At 57.2% G+C, this 18,856-nt stretch overlaps 2 protein-coding genes across 4 annotated transcripts; both read right to left on the reverse strand.

Annotated features, from left to right (window-relative positions):
* Positions 1-6: 6 nt before the first annotated feature.
* On the reverse strand, positions 7-8,010 carry PUF60 (poly(U) binding splicing factor 60). The gene is made up of 3 exons (XM_034668753.1): positions 7,863-8,010; positions 929-1,024; positions 7-803 (listed from the first exon to the last, which is right to left on the reverse strand). The coding sequence occupies exons 1-3, from the start codon at positions 7,884-7,886 to the stop codon at positions 501-503; spliced, it is 423 nt and encodes a 140-aa protein (XP_034524644.1). The 5' UTR covers positions 7,887-8,010; the 3' UTR covers positions 7-500.
* A 3,613-nt stretch (positions 8,011-11,623) lies between these two features.
* Positions 11,624-18,850, reverse strand: NRBP2 (nuclear receptor binding protein 2). Of its 3 annotated transcripts, XM_034668754.1 has the most exons (18): positions 18,269-18,850; positions 18,094-18,195; positions 17,882-17,971; positions 17,676-17,716; positions 17,495-17,589; positions 17,354-17,377; positions 17,201-17,284; positions 17,071-17,126; positions 16,893-16,988; positions 16,606-16,719; positions 15,703-15,835; positions 15,507-15,609; positions 15,340-15,390; positions 15,130-15,265; positions 14,059-14,112; positions 13,897-13,960; positions 13,743-13,798; positions 11,624-13,656 (listed from the first exon to the last, which is right to left on the reverse strand). In XM_034668754.1, the coding sequence occupies exons 1-18, from the start codon at positions 18,488-18,490 to the stop codon at positions 13,588-13,590; spliced, it is 1,590 nt and encodes a 529-aa protein (XP_034524645.1). In that variant the 5' UTR covers positions 18,491-18,850; the 3' UTR covers positions 11,624-13,587. The 3 variants fall into 3 exon arrangements, with proteins under 3 accessions (XP_034524645.1, XP_034524646.1, XP_034524647.1); XM_034668755.1 differs by lacking the exon at positions 17,882-17,971; XM_034668756.1 differs by lacking the exon at positions 16,606-16,719.
* Between the last annotated feature and the right edge of the window lie 6 nt (positions 18,851-18,856).

Raw genomic sequence — 18,856 nt, forward strand, 5'->3', positions numbered from 1 at the left:
GAGGAGGGAGGGAAGGGGGGGAGGGGGAGGAGGAAGAGGAGGAGGAGGAGGAGGAAGAGGAGGAGGAGGAGGAGGGCGCAGGTGGAGCACAGTGAAGAGCCAGGGCATCTCCTGAGGGCTGGGCAGGGGGCAGGGGGCTCGAGGCCCAGGCACCTGTCAGCCTAGCCCTGGCCTCTCCCCCAGAGCCACTGCTGCTTCTGGCCACAGGGCTAGAGCAGGACGCTGTTGGAGGCGCCCCCAGCCTGTCCTCCCTGTCCTGGACCCCAGCTCAGGTGGTCTGGACTCACTGCAGGGGTCGGGGCCTGACCACTCTTATCCGAGGGGGATGGGGAGGAACGCCCCTACATGCTGCACCACCAGCTGGGTGCACAGGCAACCTGAGGCGACAATCTCAAGTCCAAGAGGAGGAGCCAACTCAGGGTGCAGGGCACAGCTACGCGAAAGGGTGGGGAGAGGACCACGGGCACTCAGCAGATGGGTAAGGCTGGGCCACTCATGCCTCATGGAGGAACCTGGGCGTCCCAAGAACGAGTCCTTGAGAAACAGAACCACAACACCTTGTGGGGACGGCCACAGGCACAGGAGGAGGAAGAGAAGGAAGAGGAGGTGGAGGTGGCAGGGGAGGGGCGGCGGAGGCTCCCCGGCCCAGGCGGGTGGGGCGGCCTCCAGCAGAGCCGGCACCGAGGCCAGAGGGTGGGGCCCTGGCCGCTCACCTGCAGGTTGGTGAGCTGCTGCTGCTGGTGCGCGATGGTCTGCTTCACCAGCACACTCTTGATGCTCTGCTCCATGGCGTACTTCTTGGCCTGCGGGAGAAGGTGGTGAGGAGCACTGGGGGGCCCGGCCTGCGGGGAGATGCGCCTTCCTCCGCCGACTGCCCTCCCCCCACCCCCCAGCCGTGCCCACAATTCCCCAGGAGGTACACTCTCACCTTCTGGAGGGCCTCTTGCTGCTCGGGCGTCAGAGGAGGCAGTCCCAGCTTCGCGGCTGTGCTCTGCCCATTCTCCATCTTGATGGAGTCTGTCCCCTGGTGGTGGGGAGCAGGGCAGTCATTAAGAACCAGCTCAAGATCTCCCTCATAGGGCCCCAGGAACCCCACCCCACCGGTCTCCCCTACAACTGCACAAGGCCTCCAGTCCAGCCCATTCCCAGGGACAGGCAGGTCTGCCCTTCTGCCATCCCTGTGCCTGTCCCTAGGTCTGTCTCTCCCAAGACCCAAGCCACTGAGGAAGGCAGGTACGTTGGGGGCCTTCGGACCACCCAGAGCACCTGCAGGGCCCTGGCCACAACGGCCGCCTCAGGAGCTATGAAGACAGGCAGCAAGTAGCAGAAGGGGCCGCCCTTGTAGCAAACCTGACCCCAGAACCTCAGTCCCACGCCATGCCAGGGAGCTGGCCCTGGCCATCCTTTATAAGCAAAAGGGGCCATGGTTCTCTGGATGTGCAGGAACTCCTCATTCCTGGACTACCTGGCATCCACTGCTGCCCCCACGCCTTCCCGCAGCCCCAGCCAGGGTCACAGACTTGGCTTCCCTGCTTGGGCGGAGTTCCAGGGACCACTCAAGGAGCAAGTAAGGGAAAGGGCCTCCCTCCCAGCACACCTCCATGCAGCGCCCCATCCCCCATCCCTGCACACTGCTGAGAACCTGGAGCAGCTCTCCAGGCCACAACAGCCCGGAGGAGGGCTCCACCCCACCTCAAACTCCTCCCTGGGCTGTACTTAGCCCACTGGGAAGAGAAGCCAGGAGCAGACCAGCCACAGAGGAAAAGTGGACCTGCCCACAACCTAGCCAGGCGAGCATGGGGACCAGGATATATTCTGGGGGATGGGGGTAGAGCAGGCACAGCCCGCTGCAGACAGATCCAATGCAACTAGGATTAAGTTGACATTCCTTCTGCCAAAATTCATTTCTAAGCTGTTTGCAGGGGAAGAATATAGCCGTGCGAGCAAAAAGAAAAGCACAGCCACCAGATCAAAGAGTGTGTATCAGGGGTCAGATCACACCTGCCTGCCCACCAGTTCAGGGGGCCTGGGGCTACCCAGCAACTGCAAGGACAGACCACGGCCAGCCCCCTCCAGAGGGGATGTTCTGCAGCTCCCAGCGCACAGCCTTAGAAGGGACAGTGGAGGAGGCAGATCCCCAATGCAGACGTGACGAGCAAGGACAGAGTTTCGAAGGAGGCAGGAAGTGGCCAGCTGACCCAAACCCCAAGAACCACCATCCTGACCAGCCCAAGCATTAGATTTCCAGCACAGGGTCAAAGGGCAGAAGGGGCCTGGAGGCCCCTACCCTGGCGACCCAGTCTGGCCCCTGAAGCTTGTCCTCTCCGCCCTCCTAACTGGCCCCAAGCCCAGTTCTCCTTCGTGGGACAGAAGCCCTGAGAGCCAGGGGCTGTGACTCCAGAGCAGGCTGTCACCATGGTAATCAATGCCAACCCCCTTCCAGCCCCTTAGAAACTTTTCAATCTCTTCTTTGTCTTGATAAACAAAAGGCCCTTCTCCCATCAACCAGGGCAGGGGAGGGCTGGCTAGAGGGATGCCCTGGCCCCTTTGCCCATCTGCTTCAGCCCCCATAACTTCCCAGGATCCAGGCTGCATACCACGGCCAGCCCTCCCCTGAGTGTGCTGGGGGGCCCACAGGAGGGCCCAGCTCCAAAAGGCCGCCAGGCCACCTTGTTGAGCCCCCACGGGAACCCCCCGGAGGCAGGCGCTGCCATGCAGAAGCACAAAGAACCTTATTACCCAGCGACAAGGCCTGGCTCCACCTCCAATAGGACAAGCTCCCAAGGGCGAAACCACCAGAGCAGGACACGATCTGCCCTGCCCACGCCCACTCTGAAACCTGGCCCAAGTCCCACACAGACCCTGTGCTCTAACTTGCACGTTATTCTGCTTTTGTTATTTTATTTAAATTTGAGATTTGAAATGAAAATCTGTGTTTCTGGCTCTTAACACCCATCACATTCCGGAACAGCGTGGCTGCCCTCTTGTAGGACACTGATGGCTAACAACTTACACTGGCTCAGGCTTAGCCCCCACCTGACCACTGTCACTCTCCACCCAAAGTCTGAAGACACACAAGGCTGCGAGCCACCACAGAAGCAGGGTGGACGCTACGGGGAGAGGCTGGAGCCAGGCCTGAGGCTGGGTGGTAAGGGAGCAAGACAGGCACCTCTACCCAGAAGGCAGAGAAGAGTCCCTAGGGCTCCTCCCACCCCATCCCCATCTCTCTGGGCCCAGGGACGCACAAGCAGGCGGGCGGGCGGGCAGGCGGGCAGGCAGGCAGATGGGCGGGCTGCCACCACTGCCGCCGCCGCCGGCTCGGACCCCCCTCCTTGCTGGCCATTGACCTGCTGCAGGCAGGAAGGAGATGTTGTAATGGACAGTCATGAGATCCACCCGCCCCGGCCCTCTCTCCCCTTCCCTAGCTAAGGGCTAAATGCCCATGGACGAGAAAGAGAGGCCAGCAGGGGCACAGGAAGAGATCAGCTCTGGCTTGGCCCCTGAACATCCCAAAGTATCCCACTCCATCCCACCCATTCTTCCAGGACAGCTGCAGCTAACCAGGGCCCTGGTACAAGGGGCTGGCCTGGCAGAACCTAGGGGAGCCTGGAGTTGTCAGGGAGTCATCAGGAAAGGATAGGACAGAGAATAAAGGAGCTCCTGTCCCATGCCAAAGAAAGGGATCCTCCCCAGGGCCTAAACCTGCCCCCTGGCCACAGAGCTGAGGTCCTAAAAGATCAGTTCCTTTCCTGCCAGCAGGCTGGGCCAGGCCAGACGGGATGACAAGGGGCACAGCTGGCCATCTCCCCTCATCCCCTTCGAGGCAGACGGGGCACCTCTCTAGCACCCCTACACACGGCTCAGCATCAGTCCTAATGCCTACCACAGGCTCCGGTCAAGCCCATACCCCAAGCCCCTCCTGAAGACACCTCTGAGGAGGGCTGCCCTTTGAACAACAGGGCCAGGCAGGTGGTTTGTATGCACAAGCCTCTCTTCCCCCAGCAGTCAAACCGTCCAGGGCTGGCAGCTGAGAGCCTGGCCATACCCCACACCCAGAGGGGCCATGGAGCCACTGCCATGCAGAGCCAGTCTAATGGAAGGAACAGCTCCCAACTCAGCTTAGCAGGATGGCAGGAGCAAAGACAGGCCAAGGGCAGGAAGTGGGCAACGTCGTGGGGATGGGGGACTTGGTAGAAGGGCCCTGAGACCTACTCCACCTTCCCAGAGGCTACACGGCAGTAACTCAGAGCAGAATACACTTACCCACTCCCATCTCAAGACCCACAGATATCTTGGAACACAGAGGACAGCCACAGCCACCCCTGGAGCCCTGTGCACAAAGCCAGAGGCTGGGGCTGGCTTGGTCAGAGCGTGTCTCAGGCTCTCTAGCCCCAAAGGAGACAGCAACACAAGCCTGTCCGTGCTAGAGACATGGCCAGTGGGCACAAAAGCTGTGGCTAACGCCCAAGCAAAGCCTTGGGTGATGGTGCTCTGAACTCAGCACCACTGCTACTTAGGGGAGAGAGGACCAAAGGATGTGGGGCCCTTCTGACACAGGTTCCCCCGAGTGGGTGCATGGCAGGTGGGGACAGGGTCAGTGTCTGGCTTGCCCCAAGTTCCCTGGCACCCCCAGGAGCACATCTGGAGCAGAGGCTGCCCTCTCAAGGCTCACAGCAATAGATCACTTTGGGTCTGGGGAAGCAATCCAGTCCCTTGATCCATGAACAGAGCCAACTTGAGGGCACAATTATAAACAACTTCGTGCTCTCCCAAATTACTGTAATAGCCAACACAGGAAGCAGGACATTGCTGAGAGCAGAGCACGACTCAGAAGAGACTTCTCGGGAAAAATCAGTCCAGGAGAGGATGCTACACAGGACATCCCATTGCCTCCAAAGAAACCAAGTTCCTTGTTCCCGCAGAGTCTCAGCTTCTGTTCTAAGCAGATACTTAAAAAGCTTGGAGAAAACTGCCATTTATTATCACAGTTGGTCACATGCTGTCACCATCTGGCAATGTAAATAGGAGGCTTTGTGGTCACAAAGCTCCCCAGCACCAGGCAGCAGTGCCTCAAGGGGTGAGAAGTCCCCTCTGGGAGGCAACGCAGCCCTGTGAGTCTGGGACCCGAACTCCAGCACTACCAATGCGCAACAGCCCCAGACAAAAAGGATTATTTCCATTAGAAAACCAGAAAAGTTAAGTAATTAACATTTCCAGGTTTCTGGCTCTTCAGGCCTGTGTCCCGGGGCTGGCATGAAGCTTCAGTGAGTCACTCCATGTAAAGTACTTCAGGCCATCCATGCACACAGCAAGCATGCCGTAAGTCTTAGCAATTATTAGCATCGGTATAACACCCAGAGTCAGATCCCCAAAGCAGAATGCTTTCCATCTCTTCAGTCCTCTTCATGTGGGGACTTGCTCTCTACCAGACAGCTAGGCTCTGTGCTGGGCACTTCGGATGCAGCAAACACAAGACGAGACACATGCCAAGTGGCACCTACATAAGAGAACGTCTGTGTTTCGTGAGCGCTAAGGAGAAAATCAAGCACAAGGTGCAAGGAACGGGGCTGAGGCACTCTGGGCCTAGGCAGCTGGGGGCTAGCAGGTAGCGTGCACGCCAGCGTCTTCAGGAGGAAGAGGGAGCGACGGTGCCCACAGGGAAGGGAGAGGGTCTGGTGCCCCTGCCAGACGGTACCCAAGGGTAATGTCCCCAAGCAGGCACGAGCCCAGCTGTCAAAGGTCGGGAAAAATGGACTGGTAAGTCAGAGACACACAATGCCACCAGAAGACTACGTCCCTGACAGGAAGGGGCTGTGGCCTGTTTCTGCAGCACTAGGTGGAAGGCACAAGTGACGAGAGACACTTCTGCATCTTCCTGTGTCCTTCCCTACCAAGTCACTATCAGCCAAGTTCAGTGCCACTCTATCCTCCCAGAAGGGCTGAAGCCACATCTTAGGATAGCAACCAGCGTTGTTCGGCATGCATGGAGCACAACACAGAACAAGCTCTCACTACGCCCAACTAAGACAACAAGAAAATGGGCTGTCTAGGAGTCTGTCCACTGAACAGGTTACAAGAGGAACATACCAGGCCATAGCCTGGACCTCACTCCCAGAATCTGATGCAAGCCTGGATCTTTTTCATACACCCACTGACATATGCACATGTTAACCTTTTGAGAGAATTCAATGGGCAACAAACAGCCCTACTGAAAACCTCAGCTTACAGGGTTTGGACTTTCTGCCCCCGTCCATCTCCACTGTGATGCACCTGTCTGGCACTGTGCCACAGCAGAGCTGAGCCAGCTCATCACTCAGTCTCCAGAGGTCCAGGGTGCCACCAGTTATAGCCTCCAGCAACCACCAAGGCTGGGCTTGGTGTTCTTGCGGCCCTGGGACGCTCAGGAGAAACCAATCATCCACTTTCATTGGCTTCTCTTCCTCCTCCACATTCCACACCTTCCCAGGAGTTCGGCCCGTCTCCAAGCCTCCCTCTCCTTCACTGTCCAACTTCAACCACTATCTGGGACAGTCACCAAGTCCTCCACCCGCATCTCTTTTCTAACTTCCCTCTCATGAAGGTCACTTGCTCCTGTAGCTTCAACAAGAAGATGTGGTAGAAAGAGGTTAGCCAGATCTGAGAATCACACGCTGTGCTCCCTCACAAGCGGGGGCCTCTCTCCCCCTGGGAGTCAGTTCCTACCCCAGGGATATGGGTCCAGCCTCCCTCACTGGGTGTCAGCCCCCAGCTCAGGGCCCGGCCAAAGCCTAGCTCTAGCGTTAAGGATACTGACCCCCAAATGTCTTCCCTATCCGTCCAGCCTCCAGGCACCTACAAACGCTGCCTTCGCAGACAGGCCTCACCATGTCACTCTGGGTATGGCTTGGTGGCAGGGGGGCAGGTAAATAAAAGGATGAAGTGATGCCATGAAGGGTCCAGGAGAACAGACACTCATTTAAACGGAGCAGGGAAGCAAAAGGGTCAAGGGAGACTTCACCATGGAAGCATGGTGTGTACAAGGGTTCTCTGTCTATGCTACTCACTCAATGCCACTAACAAATAGGTGAGCCCTGAACAGGGGAGGGAGGGGTTCCTTCCTCTGGGTGCCCACAACACCCTGAGCACACGTCCCCCGGGCTGGCAGTCCACGACCTCCGTGTCCACCAGTCCCCTGAACAGGGCAGGGACGGCCTCTGGTTCCCCACTGTGCCCCAACACACTGTGACCTCCTGAGACAAAGCAACTGCTCAGAAACGTGTGCTCAGACAGCACGTTCTCTCCTTTCTAAGATAGGACGGAGTCCCTGTTAGCTGGTAACCACTTCCCCGCAGAGCATCAGTGGGAGCAGAGTCACAGCTGTGGATGCATGCCGCCGAGGCCGCCACCCCTCCCAGCGGGCCAAGATTCCTTCCTACAGGCCGTGCACGCCTGGAGGTCCCTTCACTCGGCCGGGAGAAGAGACGCCATCGCTCCCAGGAGCCCCGCCGTCAAGTCCGAGCCGCAGGAGCGCCCGTTGGCAGAACGGTACGACGGCCGCCTGGCTCCGCCCTGAGGCTGCAGCTCCGCGGCGCCATTCGAGGCCGCTCGCTGGGGCCGGGCCAGGCCGGCCGCACCCCGATGGGGCCGCGCCTGGGCTCGGCCCCCCGACGCCGACCGCCGGAAGCTGTAGCCCGCGAGCCGGAAGCTGGGGCCGCGGGCCGGCCCCCACCTCGCGCCCGCTCCGCCCCCGCCTCGCGCGACCAAGAGCCGCGGGGGCTCGGGAGCGACCGCCGCGTCTCCGAGGGGCCTTGGCGCTCTAGCCGGGCCGACGACCCACTCCCGCCAGCTGAGCGGCGGCCCGCGGTCACGGACGGCTCACTTACGAGAGCTATGGTCGCCGTCGCCATCTTGCGTCCGTCGCGGCCGCCGCGCGCGCCACACGCTCCTGCTCCCTCCGCGGTCTCGCGCGATCTGGGCGCCGGCGGAAGCGCCCGAAGGAGGACGAAAGTCTCGCGATAAAAGGCCCTTTCGCCTTCGGCGGGGGGGGGGGGTGGAGAGAGGAATGAGCTTCCGGGGTGGGGAGGGACAGTTAAGGCTCGGGAGCCGAGAGGATGAAAGGGGCGGGGCGGGGCGGGCGGTGGCCGCGGCGCGCCCGCCTTTCGCTGTCGCTGTCCGCGTCTTTTCTACCCGCTGGGCTTTCCCTCCGTCGGCGGAGGACCGTCCCGCCAGTTTGTCTCAGCCCCTGGCTTCACCCTCCTGCCCCACTCCGGCCGCTGCTCCATTTCCCTACTTCCTTTACAGAAAAAACTTAGGTGATGCGTGTCTCCTGCCTCCACGCTCGCACGCAAGAGGGAGGGCAAAGGAAGTTCGGATCCCCTCCAGGGCTGAGGAACTCCCGTCTGCCCAAACGCGTGCTGGGAGAGGTGACAGAGTCGCCATATTTCAGAGTTAGATTCCAGGTTGCTTCGCGTCGTGCGCTCTGAAGTCGGGGTGTGCCTACCAATGGATGGTGGGCTGTCATGGAATTAGCAGCGCTCTCTTTCCTAGTGACCCCTAAAACAGTAGTGCATCTTAAAGATGACGGCGTCCTAGATTCAATGATCCACAGTCGGTAGAACCAGAATTGAAGAGACAGGCTTGTGAACCAATTCAGTGGAAAGGGCTTGCACCCAGAGTTCCCTAAATTCTCCCAACTATTTTTTAAAGGCTCCAGGTATCCATCAGGGCATTGAGCTGCCCTGGACGTCTGCCCCATGTCACACCCAGCCCGAGGACCCTAACTCAATGAAACCACGTCTGCAAACTCAGGCCCTGAGATTGCCGCTCCAGCAACCTCAGCCTGCCTGAGGCAACAAAGTGGCCAGGTAGGCAGGTCCCTTCTCAACCCTGGGAGGGTTTAAAATAAAATACGCCTCTAGTTAAACAGGATATTTTCTTCACATCCCTCCCCTCTAGAATGATAGGTAAAGAGTTTTATAAAGCCAAAACCCCATGAACACAGAAGTGAGATATTGTGCAACTGGAGGAAGGTGGCCAATAGCATCTGCTTTAGCTGACCAGAGGTTAGTGTCCCAGGGGTTGCGTGTGAAAATGTAGTTGGAAAAAGGAGACCCCACACTTCTATCCCTACTGGCAGTGGCTGGGCTGTCAGAGTAGGGTCCTGTAACAAAAGTCAGGGAGTTAATGAGATTCTTGCCCTTTTCCCACCTCCACCCTGGCTCCCAAGTCTAGCCCCCAGCACGTGCCACCCATGAAACTCAGAGCTCCTTTCTGTAGCATCTCCTGGCTCAAAAGAAGACTGGCAGCTGGAGTGTGCTCAGGAGAATGGCCTGGCTAGATCCCTGGCCTCAAAGCTCACCAGGCAATAAGCCCCACCAGTAAGATACCACTCTTAAAAGCAACTGGGCAGCCCAGGATCACCAGCCACCTAAAGAGGAGGAAGAAAACAAAAACAGAAAAGGAAAAGGAACTCAGAAAGAGCAGAGACAATAAGATAAAAAGAAAAGCTAAAACCATACCTGCAGAGATATTAGAGAGGATGTTGCATCCAAAGTCAAAACAATCAATATATTGCACAACTGAAACTAATAAAACACTGTATGTTAACTAACTGGAAGTAAAATAAAAACTTAAAAGAAAACCAAAATCAAGAACAAGAGGCTATAGGGGCGCCTGGGTGGCACAGCGGTTAAGCGTCTGCCTTCGGCTCAGGGCATGATCCCGGCGTTGTGGGATCGAGCCCCACATCAGGCTCCTCCACCTATGAGCCTGCTTCTTCCTCTTCCACTCCCCCTGCTTGTGTTCCCTCTCTTGCTGGCTGTCTCTGTTAAATAAATAAATAAATAAATAAATAAATAATCTAAAAAAAAAGGAACAAGAGGCTATAAAGAAAGAAAATTTAGCAAATGAGAAAGAGTGCTTACAAATGAAAAATATGAAAGGAAAAAGAACAATTCAATAGAAGGTGAAAGATATAATTGAAATGTTTCAGAATGTATAAAACAAAACCTGATATTTGGGGAAGAGAAAATATAATCAATCACACTGAGTAGCATTCTCTAGGGCTTAGAACTGGCCTGATACCTCAGCAGCCTCCATAATAGAGGGGGATAGATGAAGTGGTGAATGGGCTGGGACTTGCCACCACCACTGCAGTGGGTTGGGGGGCACAAGCACCACTTTGTGGTGGCAGCTTCCCCTATGAAATTTCAATTGATATATAATAAGGCATTCAGAGTGCTTGTGTGCTGGGCACCGTACTCATTACCTTACAAACTTTACCTTGTGTGATCTTTACAACAATTCCACGGAGTGGGTACTGTTATTATCCTGTTTTTACAGATGAGGAAGGAGGGCCACAATATCATACGACAGGAAGCAGCAGAATGGCCCAGAGTCTATGCCCTTAACTACCACATATTGTGCCTCTCAAAAGAGAATTCTAACATCTAAATAACAAAAGTTCCACAAAATGAGGGGGGAAAATAAGCAAAAACAAAAAACAAAAACCACAGAAAAAAAAAACACCCCAAAGAAAATTTCCTAGAACTGCACGGTTTGGATCTCTGGACAATAGATGAAAGAGAAGTTTTTAATCAGGAAACATCATTGAGATTTCCAAAGGGAGGGAGGGAGAGAGGAAGAGGAAGAGAGAGGGAGGGAAATCACAAAGGGTTAGAATTCAGAAAGTCATGGGAATTCTTGGGACTAGAAGAAAATCACATGATACCCTCAAAATCCTGGGAAGAAATAGTTTTCAACTTAGGCAAACTTTTGTGCCTAACTACACTAACAAGCAGATGTAAGAGTAGACTAAGGACAAATAAGCAATGACTCCATAACTTCCCATGCACCCTCTCTCAGGAAACTTGGAGAATGTTCTTCCTCAAACAGAGGGTGAATGAAGGAAGAGGAAAGCGAGGGATCCAGTAAAAGGAGAAAGGAGGTGCTCCAGGCTGCTGGTGAAGGAGGAACTTGGGCCATAGGCCCAAGAATAAGCAGCCTACTGGTGAAGGAGCAATTTGGGCCACAGGCCCAAGAATAAGCAGCCTGGGGCAGAGAGCTGGCATAGTGGGGGCTCTGGGAAAAGATGAAACTGAGCTGTCAGTTGTGCCATGGATCTCAAGTATTGAGAGGTTCACGCTTCTGCAGGAGAATCTAAGAATGAATTAATGAGACATGTATAGAAAACTAAGCAAACAAAAAGAAAGGCAATTATTAACTCCAGGCAAAACAAAAAGTTGTGCAAGAAAGCAAATATGACCCTAGGACATCTTGTTTTCTGCTGAAACCTGCAGTAATGAAGCTGTAATAATACCAGACTGGGATGATGCTGGATCAGGAAACTGAGGCCAGTGACCCCCCCCCCCTTCTCCAAGGACACCAGCAGGGGACACCTTATGTAGAAAAACCAATAAAAGGCAGTAAAAGCATGTGTGGTTTGTGAAAGATGGATTTTACATGCCTGAAGAAATAGCTAAGAGTTAAATCTGGGAAGGATCAGAGTTGGAGACTGCATTGATCATTTATTTTTGGCTTAAAAAACCCATTCTATTTTTAAAACAATATGTGTATAACTTTGAAAAGATAAAAGATGAAAACCTCAACATGAACAGGATTAAATGAAGCAATGATAGTGTTGATACTTTTGAGTTCAGTTTAATCATGAGTATGATCTGTTATGCATTTGACACTCAAATTATTTAAGAAGATAGCATCAGGATTTCTAACTAGACTTGTATGTTATTGTAGATTTGTTATTTTAAGTTGAAAGAGTAACTTTGTAGAGTATTGGGATGTTTAAGACAACCTTGAGATTCACTATGTTTGTACATTTATTTGATACACCTTGGTAACTTTGTTTTGGTTTTTGGGTAGGGTAATGTAATGGTGGAAAAATGATACCCTCTCTCCAGGATGTCTATACCCTAACCCCCAGAACCTGTGAATGTTACTTTATATGGCAAAAGGGATTTTACAGATATGATTAAGGACCTTGTGATGGGGAGATTATTCAGGATTATTCAGGGGGACCCAACCTAATTACATGAAGCTTTCCGGGCTGCAGAAAGCCACGGATGGTTCATGAGAAAGACTCAACTGGCTGTTGTTGGCTTTGAAGATGGAGGATGAGTGCATGAGCTAAGGAATGGCGGTGCCTGTAGAAGCCAAAAATGACCTTCAGTTTATGGTGGGCAAGAAAATGGGGACCTTGGCCCTGCTGTGGCAAGGAAATGAATTCCTTGCCAGTGCCCAGTGCCCATGGCATGCCCGACACCTGCAGGCCAACAACCTGAAGGAGCAGAAAATGGAAATAGTTCTAGGTTCAACTAGAACCTCCAGAAAGGAACACAGCCTCGCTAACTCCTTGAGTTTAGTCTGGTGAGACCTGTACCAGATTTTGACCTGCAGAACTACAATAAATTTGTGGTGTTTTCAACCACTAAGTTTCTGGTAAATTCTTATAGCAACAACAGAGTAGTAACACAGAGGTGAGCTTTCCTGGTTTAACAATAGAAATACTTCAAAAGAAACCTGAATGCACTAAGTTTGTACATGCAATTTAAAATGTTTAAGAATGTTTAACTCAATTTGAAGATGGAGGGGAGGTGGTCCAGGAGAAAGGAGGCTAGGGCAATGAGGGGTGGGAAGGAGTTGAGTAGGAGACAGGGAGTCAGGGGCTGATATCCTCAGGACCTGGGAAGCAACTGCCACAGGAGAGGGTAAGTGACATTACATGGGGGGTAGTGAATTTGAGAGGAGGCACGGTGAGGAGCAGGGAGGGTGCCCGAGCCCAACCCCTCCAGGCCTGGGAATGTGGGGAAAATAGCCCTCTGGAGAGGGCTGCAGGGGCCAGAACAGTCTGCAGAGGGGATGGCAGGTCCCTGTCCCAGAGCAGTGGAAAGTCAGAGGAGGGCTCCAAGGTGGGTCTGCACTGGGCAGGAGCTGGAGGGCTGTGCAGGAGCCATGTCAGGCTGGGGACTACTGGAGTGTCTCTGCCATCTGCTTCTCCTGCCAGGTCGTGGCCCTGCTCAGTGCCCAGCATTGTACCTGATGCCTGCAGGTGGGGTACCACTGGCTTAATGTGGGGGTTCCTGGAGTGGGACTGTGGTTCCAACAGGGTGTGGAGCATTTCCCTGGGCAGGCATCTGTCTAGGACGGACCCTCCACCCTCAGCACTGTGGCTCCCTGCAGGGCGCACACCCCCGCCGTGCTGAAGGCTCAGTCACTGACCAGGTATCCTGCGGTGGTGGTGGGGGGAGAACTCTTGCTGGGAAATGGAGGATATGGGAAGGGACTGTGAGTTGTGGAAGCTGGCTAGGTGGGGGAATCCTGATCCTAAGGACATGTGGGGCCTAATTACTCCCCTGACCCCCAACCCAGTCTCCTTCACCCCCTGATGGGCCCCAAACCCACCACCCTCCCCACCCCATTCCAGGGCCTCCTTGAAAGCTGTGGAAGGCAGAAGTTCTTCACTAGCAGGCATTTGGTCATTAGCCCCTAAGCATGTAAGCAGAGGTCAGCCCCTGGCCCCCTGAGCCCTGGGCCAACGCTGAGCTTCCCCATGTGGGCTGCCAGGGCTGGTCCCCAGGGGACTGGGGTGCGAGGTCATGGCTGAGCTCCAAGGTACTTGAGGAAGGTGCTTTCCAGGAAGGCAGCCAGCTTGGTCCGGTCATCCTGCAGTGTGGGAGGGAGGCATGGGGTGACAGGGACGCACAGTCTGCTATGTCCCCCTCCCAGCCCGGCTGGGTCGGCCCACACACCTCATGAACGAAGCCATAATGTACCAGCTCGGTGGCGAGGTCCTGGGCACTGTCGGCTGCAGCAGGGGCACAGGCAGGGGCGAGACAGAGGTGTGAGGCCACTGCCCGGGCCCACAGCTGCACCCGTCCCTGCCTGGGTCCCTGCCCGGCCTACTTGGGAGCAGGTCGTAAGTGAGCTGCCGGTGCAGCCGGTCCTCCAGCACCAGAAGCAGAGTGAGCTGTGGAGGCAGAAGGGTGTGGTTGGCTCCCAGAGTCCCCCCAGCCCCCTAATGGCTCCCCCTGCCCTGTCCCCCACGGGCCCCACCCCCCTGCTCACATGCCAGCGGGCCTTGTCCTCACTTCTCTCCAGGTTGCACTGCATCTGGACCACCTGGGGACAGGGGTGAACTGATGTCAGCCACAAAGGCTTGACCTCAGCAGTAGAGCAAGAGCAGAGGCCTGCTCGGGGCGCAGATGGAACAGTAAGGACTGGGGATGGGGGTGACCTCCGGCACATTCGCTACCAGCCGCCTGGCAAGTTAAGGAAAAGTTCTAAAAGATAGATACCAAGTCGGGTACTGAAGGAGAGACAAGGCTCTCACAGGTGGGGGAGGGGACCTGAACAAGGAGAGAGCTGTGAGAAGTGATGGAAGGGAGGGGTTGGCAGGAATACGAAGGAGCAGAGGCATGGGACGCCAGCAGGGCCAGGCCTCAGAGCACCTGCGGGTTGGGCTGGGGACCCCCACCATCTCTTTGGGCAGCTTTGACTGTTAGGACATGAATCCTGGCTGCACCATGGAGGGAAGCCAGGAGGAAGGAGGCTAGGTTGGGGGCTGGTTCAGCATCCAGGTAGGAAATGGGGGTGGCCTAGATTGGGGTGGAGACCACCAAGACACACCCAAGGCCAAAGCCAGAGCCTCTGGAACCCAGTAGGTATGGACACGGAAAAGGAGAGAGGGGCTGAGGCTGACCAGGGTAGGTCCCTGGCCAGGAGGGAGCCTTGTAGGAGAAGAGGTTGGGGGAAACACAATGTCTGGGAGGCCTTGGAGGAGACACCAGGACACAAATGTCAGGGAATCAGCAAGCCAAGGGCAGGGGATCAGAGAGGCCTAGGGGTAGAGGAGATTCCCAGATGAAGGCTGCTTGGAGCACAGTAGGATCGGGGCAGGGCTGGGGGGCAGGCAGCAAGAGATGGGGGATGGGTTTGCAGGGGGCAAGGACCCTCTGAAAAAGGGAGTATCCTAGCATGTCCTACCATCTCCTAGCCCCCATATCAGGGTCAGCCAGTACCTGGTTTCTGGCAGCCTGGAGCAGTGCTGGGCTGGGGGCACTCAAAGCCCCTGGAAAGAGACCCCTCTGGGCTGTGGACAGGCCTGAGGATGGGCACGATGCAGGAGCCGGGGCTCACCTTTCTGGTCTCTGAATCAAAAGGTTCTGGCGTCGGGGTCTTGGCCTTCTGGGCTTCCTCAGGGGGTGGGGCCAGCACACGGGGCAGCCCCAGGGGCCGAGCAGCCGCAAAGTTCATCAGCGGGTAGATCCCGTTCCTGGGGACACACTGGGGTGGCTGGAGGCTCAGGCCTGGTAGCCACCGGTTCCCCAAACTCACGGCAGCTCTCACCTGACATCCTCCAGGAATTTGTCAAGCTCCAAGCAGGAGACCTCCGAGTACCTGGCACAGGTGTGAGAAGCAACATGAGGGGGGCCAGCCCACCTGCCCTACTGGGGCAGGACTGGGTGGGGGCTGGCCTAGTGCAGAGGGGAGGCCTCTGGGCAGCCTGTGCTCACCGCCACTGCAGGGGGGGCCGGGACGGCCGGGGGATCTCTGCCAGGACTGCATGCAGGTCCACCGCCTTGGTTTTTTCCTCCACCACGTTTTCAGGCATGAGGTCTGCAGGCCGCAGAAGCACTCAGGGCCCTGCAGGGGGCCCTTTCACACCCCGACCCCAGGCCCGTGGCCCACCCCCACCCGCCTGCCCCTCACATTGGTGCTGGATGAAGCAGTGAGCTGCCAGGAGCTTCAGCGAGTGCACTTCGAAGAGCACGCGGTGGAAGAGGAGGTTGTGGGCGGAGGGCCGACAGCTGGGGTCGCGGGCCAGGCAGGACAGGATGAACTCCTGAGGGCGTGGAGAGGACAGGCCCACGTGGCTGCAGTCTCTCTGCCCTGGCCCACGGTGTGAGGAGAGGAGGCCCCTGAAGTCCCCAGACCCCAGAGGTCCAGTCCTCATGGGCGTCTTCTTGCAGGAATGGCCATAGGGAGAGGCATACTGTTGGCAGCCAGGCCAGGACCTGGTTCTACAAGTAGGACAAGCAGGCCCTGGGCCCAGAGCTTGCCACGTTCTACTTCCTGTAACCCTCACAAAAATCACAGGGGGTCGGTGGTGTCATCCGCAGTTCACAGATGAAGCCTGTACTGCGGAGGGAGGACTGCAGCCCCTGCCCTGCAGTCCCGGAGGCAGGGGATGGGGGGTGGCGGCAGCGCTGGGCAGAGGGCCAGCAGATCAGCCCAGGCTCCTGGAGGTCCGTGCAGCCCAGCAAGAACCCACCTACCCACACACTGCTCCTCTTCTGGTTGCCTCTGCTCGGGCCCAGCTCGAGATGACCTGATGGGTGTCCGCCCCGCCCTGCGTCCATGTCCTCTGCTGCCCCTCACATCTATTCTGGCTCCGCTTCTCACCAGCCCCATCCAGGCCCCAGCACCTCACACCCTGATCCCCAGAGGCCATGCGGTCAAGCCAGAGAGACTGTGGACACAGCTTCCATCCCACACTCCCTTTGCCCCCTCCCCACCACGCCCTGACATAAGCTGGGGCCGCATCGCCTCTAGCTGGCTTCCTAGAGGCTTAAAAGCAAGGACGTGGAGTGGAACACCGGCTCCACCACTTACCCCAAAGCCCTGGGCCTCTCTGAGCCTCTTTCTTGTCTCCCAAGAAGTGCAACGACAGTGCCCACGGAGGGAGTATCTCTCTGGTCTCTCTCTCCTTAGAAGGACCCTTAGGGCCTCAACATGCACCATGGGTAAGGCCCTCCTTGTGAGTAGGCCTGTGTGCAGCGGGGCCGGCGTACCCCTCTGCAGCACTGAGTCACTGCACCACCGGGCCTGTCCCCAGCACTGGACTGGCCCTACCTGGGACTCCTGAGAGCCAGTTAGGAGGGGAAAGGCCAGCTGCTTACCCGCATGTTGGGGTCACTCAGTGAGTGCCTGGCACGAGTGATGGCCTCTTCCGTGACCCGGGTGTCCCCATTGGCTTGGATCTCCAGCACAGCCATCTGGGAGGAAGGGCCAGGTCAGACATGGGGCAGAGGTGCAGGGTGAGCTAGCTGGGAGGCCACGTGGCCACTGGGCTAGTACCTCCAGTGCGCACATCCCAAAGGAGAAGATGTCCATGGCAGTGCCGTCAGCAACCTCTGAAAGGGGGAGAGCAAGTCAGGCGGGACGAGACAGGGGCAGCAGCAGCAGGGCTCCTGGACTCGGGACTCACCGCCATACTCCGGCGGCAAGAAGTGGAGGTTCCAGAGTTCCTCACGCTCGGCGCGGACAGGGCGTCGGAGGTCGTCCGGGAGCGCTGGGAGAGTGCGGAGGGTGAGCAGACCAGACCTCGCCGTGCCCTCCCCCCCCTTGAGTCCCCACGCACCATTGGAGAAGATGCGGTGCCACACTGCACCGGCCACCACAGGGAGAAAGAGTAGGTGTCAGTGTGATGGGGCGCTGGCTGTCCTCTGCCCACGGTTTCCGGCAGCCGCCCCTCCCCCCAACCCCGCACCCCCGCCAGCACCGGAGCCAATCTTGATGAGGCCATTGTGCTGTATGAAGATGGTGTCACTGGTCAGGTTCCCGTGGATGATGGGGGGACTGCAGGCATGTAGAAAGCTGCAGGAGGGCAGGAGAGGAGGCACAGTCAGGTCAGGGGGCACTGAGGGCATAGGGGCGTGGCCGGGGCAAGCCCAGGCCCTCACCTGAGTGCGGACAGGATCTGCGTGCACCAGCGCTTCCAGGCCTGCTGGCGGACGGACTCCATCGGAGCGGTGCAGAGAAGCGGCTGGGCCTATGGTGCCCACCCTGCACCCCTACCTCGCGTCCCTGACCCAGCCCCAGCCCGCTCCTGTCCCCAGAGCTGCCCCTCACCCACAGCCCCAATGCAACCCCAGCCCACTCCCCATACCCGGGCGTTCATGGCCTTGTGGTTTTTCTTGGTCTTTTTGAGGAATTGCTTGAGGCTGCCCGATGACACGTACTCTGTGATGAAGATGACCTGCAGGGCGGGCGGGCTACGCCAACTGCAGGTGGGTCCCTACCACCCCCCATCCCCCACCCCAGCTGTGGCCACATCCCACCCTGTGGTGTGCCTGTGGTGTGCCTGTGCCCATGGCTCACCCGCGCCCGGGCTTCTGAGGCATCCAGCCAGTATTTGTGCAGCTTGACAATGTTGGGGTGGTCTACCAGCACCAGCTGCTCAAACATGGTCTGGATCTTCTCCTGGGAAGGGGGGTGTGGTCACGGGGTGGTGGTGGGGGGGGGCACGGTCGTTCAAGGGATGGGCAGGCCTCACCTCATGGGCCGCGAAGGCCTTCCTATCCCCGAAGTGCAACTCATTCCACACCACCTCCACCCCCTCCTCTGTGTCCATGGCCAGGAAGGTGCTCTGGACCCCTGGCATGTTCCCCTGGTTCACCTGGCAGTGGGGGTGGGGGATATGAGTGTGCTGATATGTGTCAGGAGACAGAGTGGGGGCTTGGTGTCTGCTCACATCCTTGGAGGGGAGAGCAAGCATGGGATGCTGGCCCTGACCCTCTCTGGGGGACTGGAGGAGGGTTGGCTCCTGCTAGCCAAGTGGTGGTATCCAGAGGCTGGGCTGAGGGGGTTTGAGTAGGTTTCAGGGGATTCAGGGTGGTCTTCATGGGGCTAGCAGCTGGTCTGTCACCGAGGCATGGAGAGGTGGTCCTGGGAGGAGACTGGACCTTAGGGAACTAGGGTTCCCTCAGCAGGGCGTGTGACCAGGCCAAAGGGGTCCAAGGGCCGGCCAATTAGGGGGCTGCCTGCGCGAGGCCGCAGAAAGATTTCTGGCCTCCTGGCTTGCCCAGCGCTCCCAGGGCCCCTCGTGGAGGTGGGAGGCGACCACCATCTCCGTGCCCTCCCC

This window comes from Ailuropoda melanoleuca, chromosome 9 (genome assembly GCF_002007445.2).
Source record: "Ailuropoda melanoleuca isolate Jingjing chromosome 9, ASM200744v2, whole genome shotgun sequence".
NCBI lineage: Eukaryota > Metazoa > Chordata > Mammalia > Carnivora > Ursidae > Ailuropoda > Ailuropoda melanoleuca.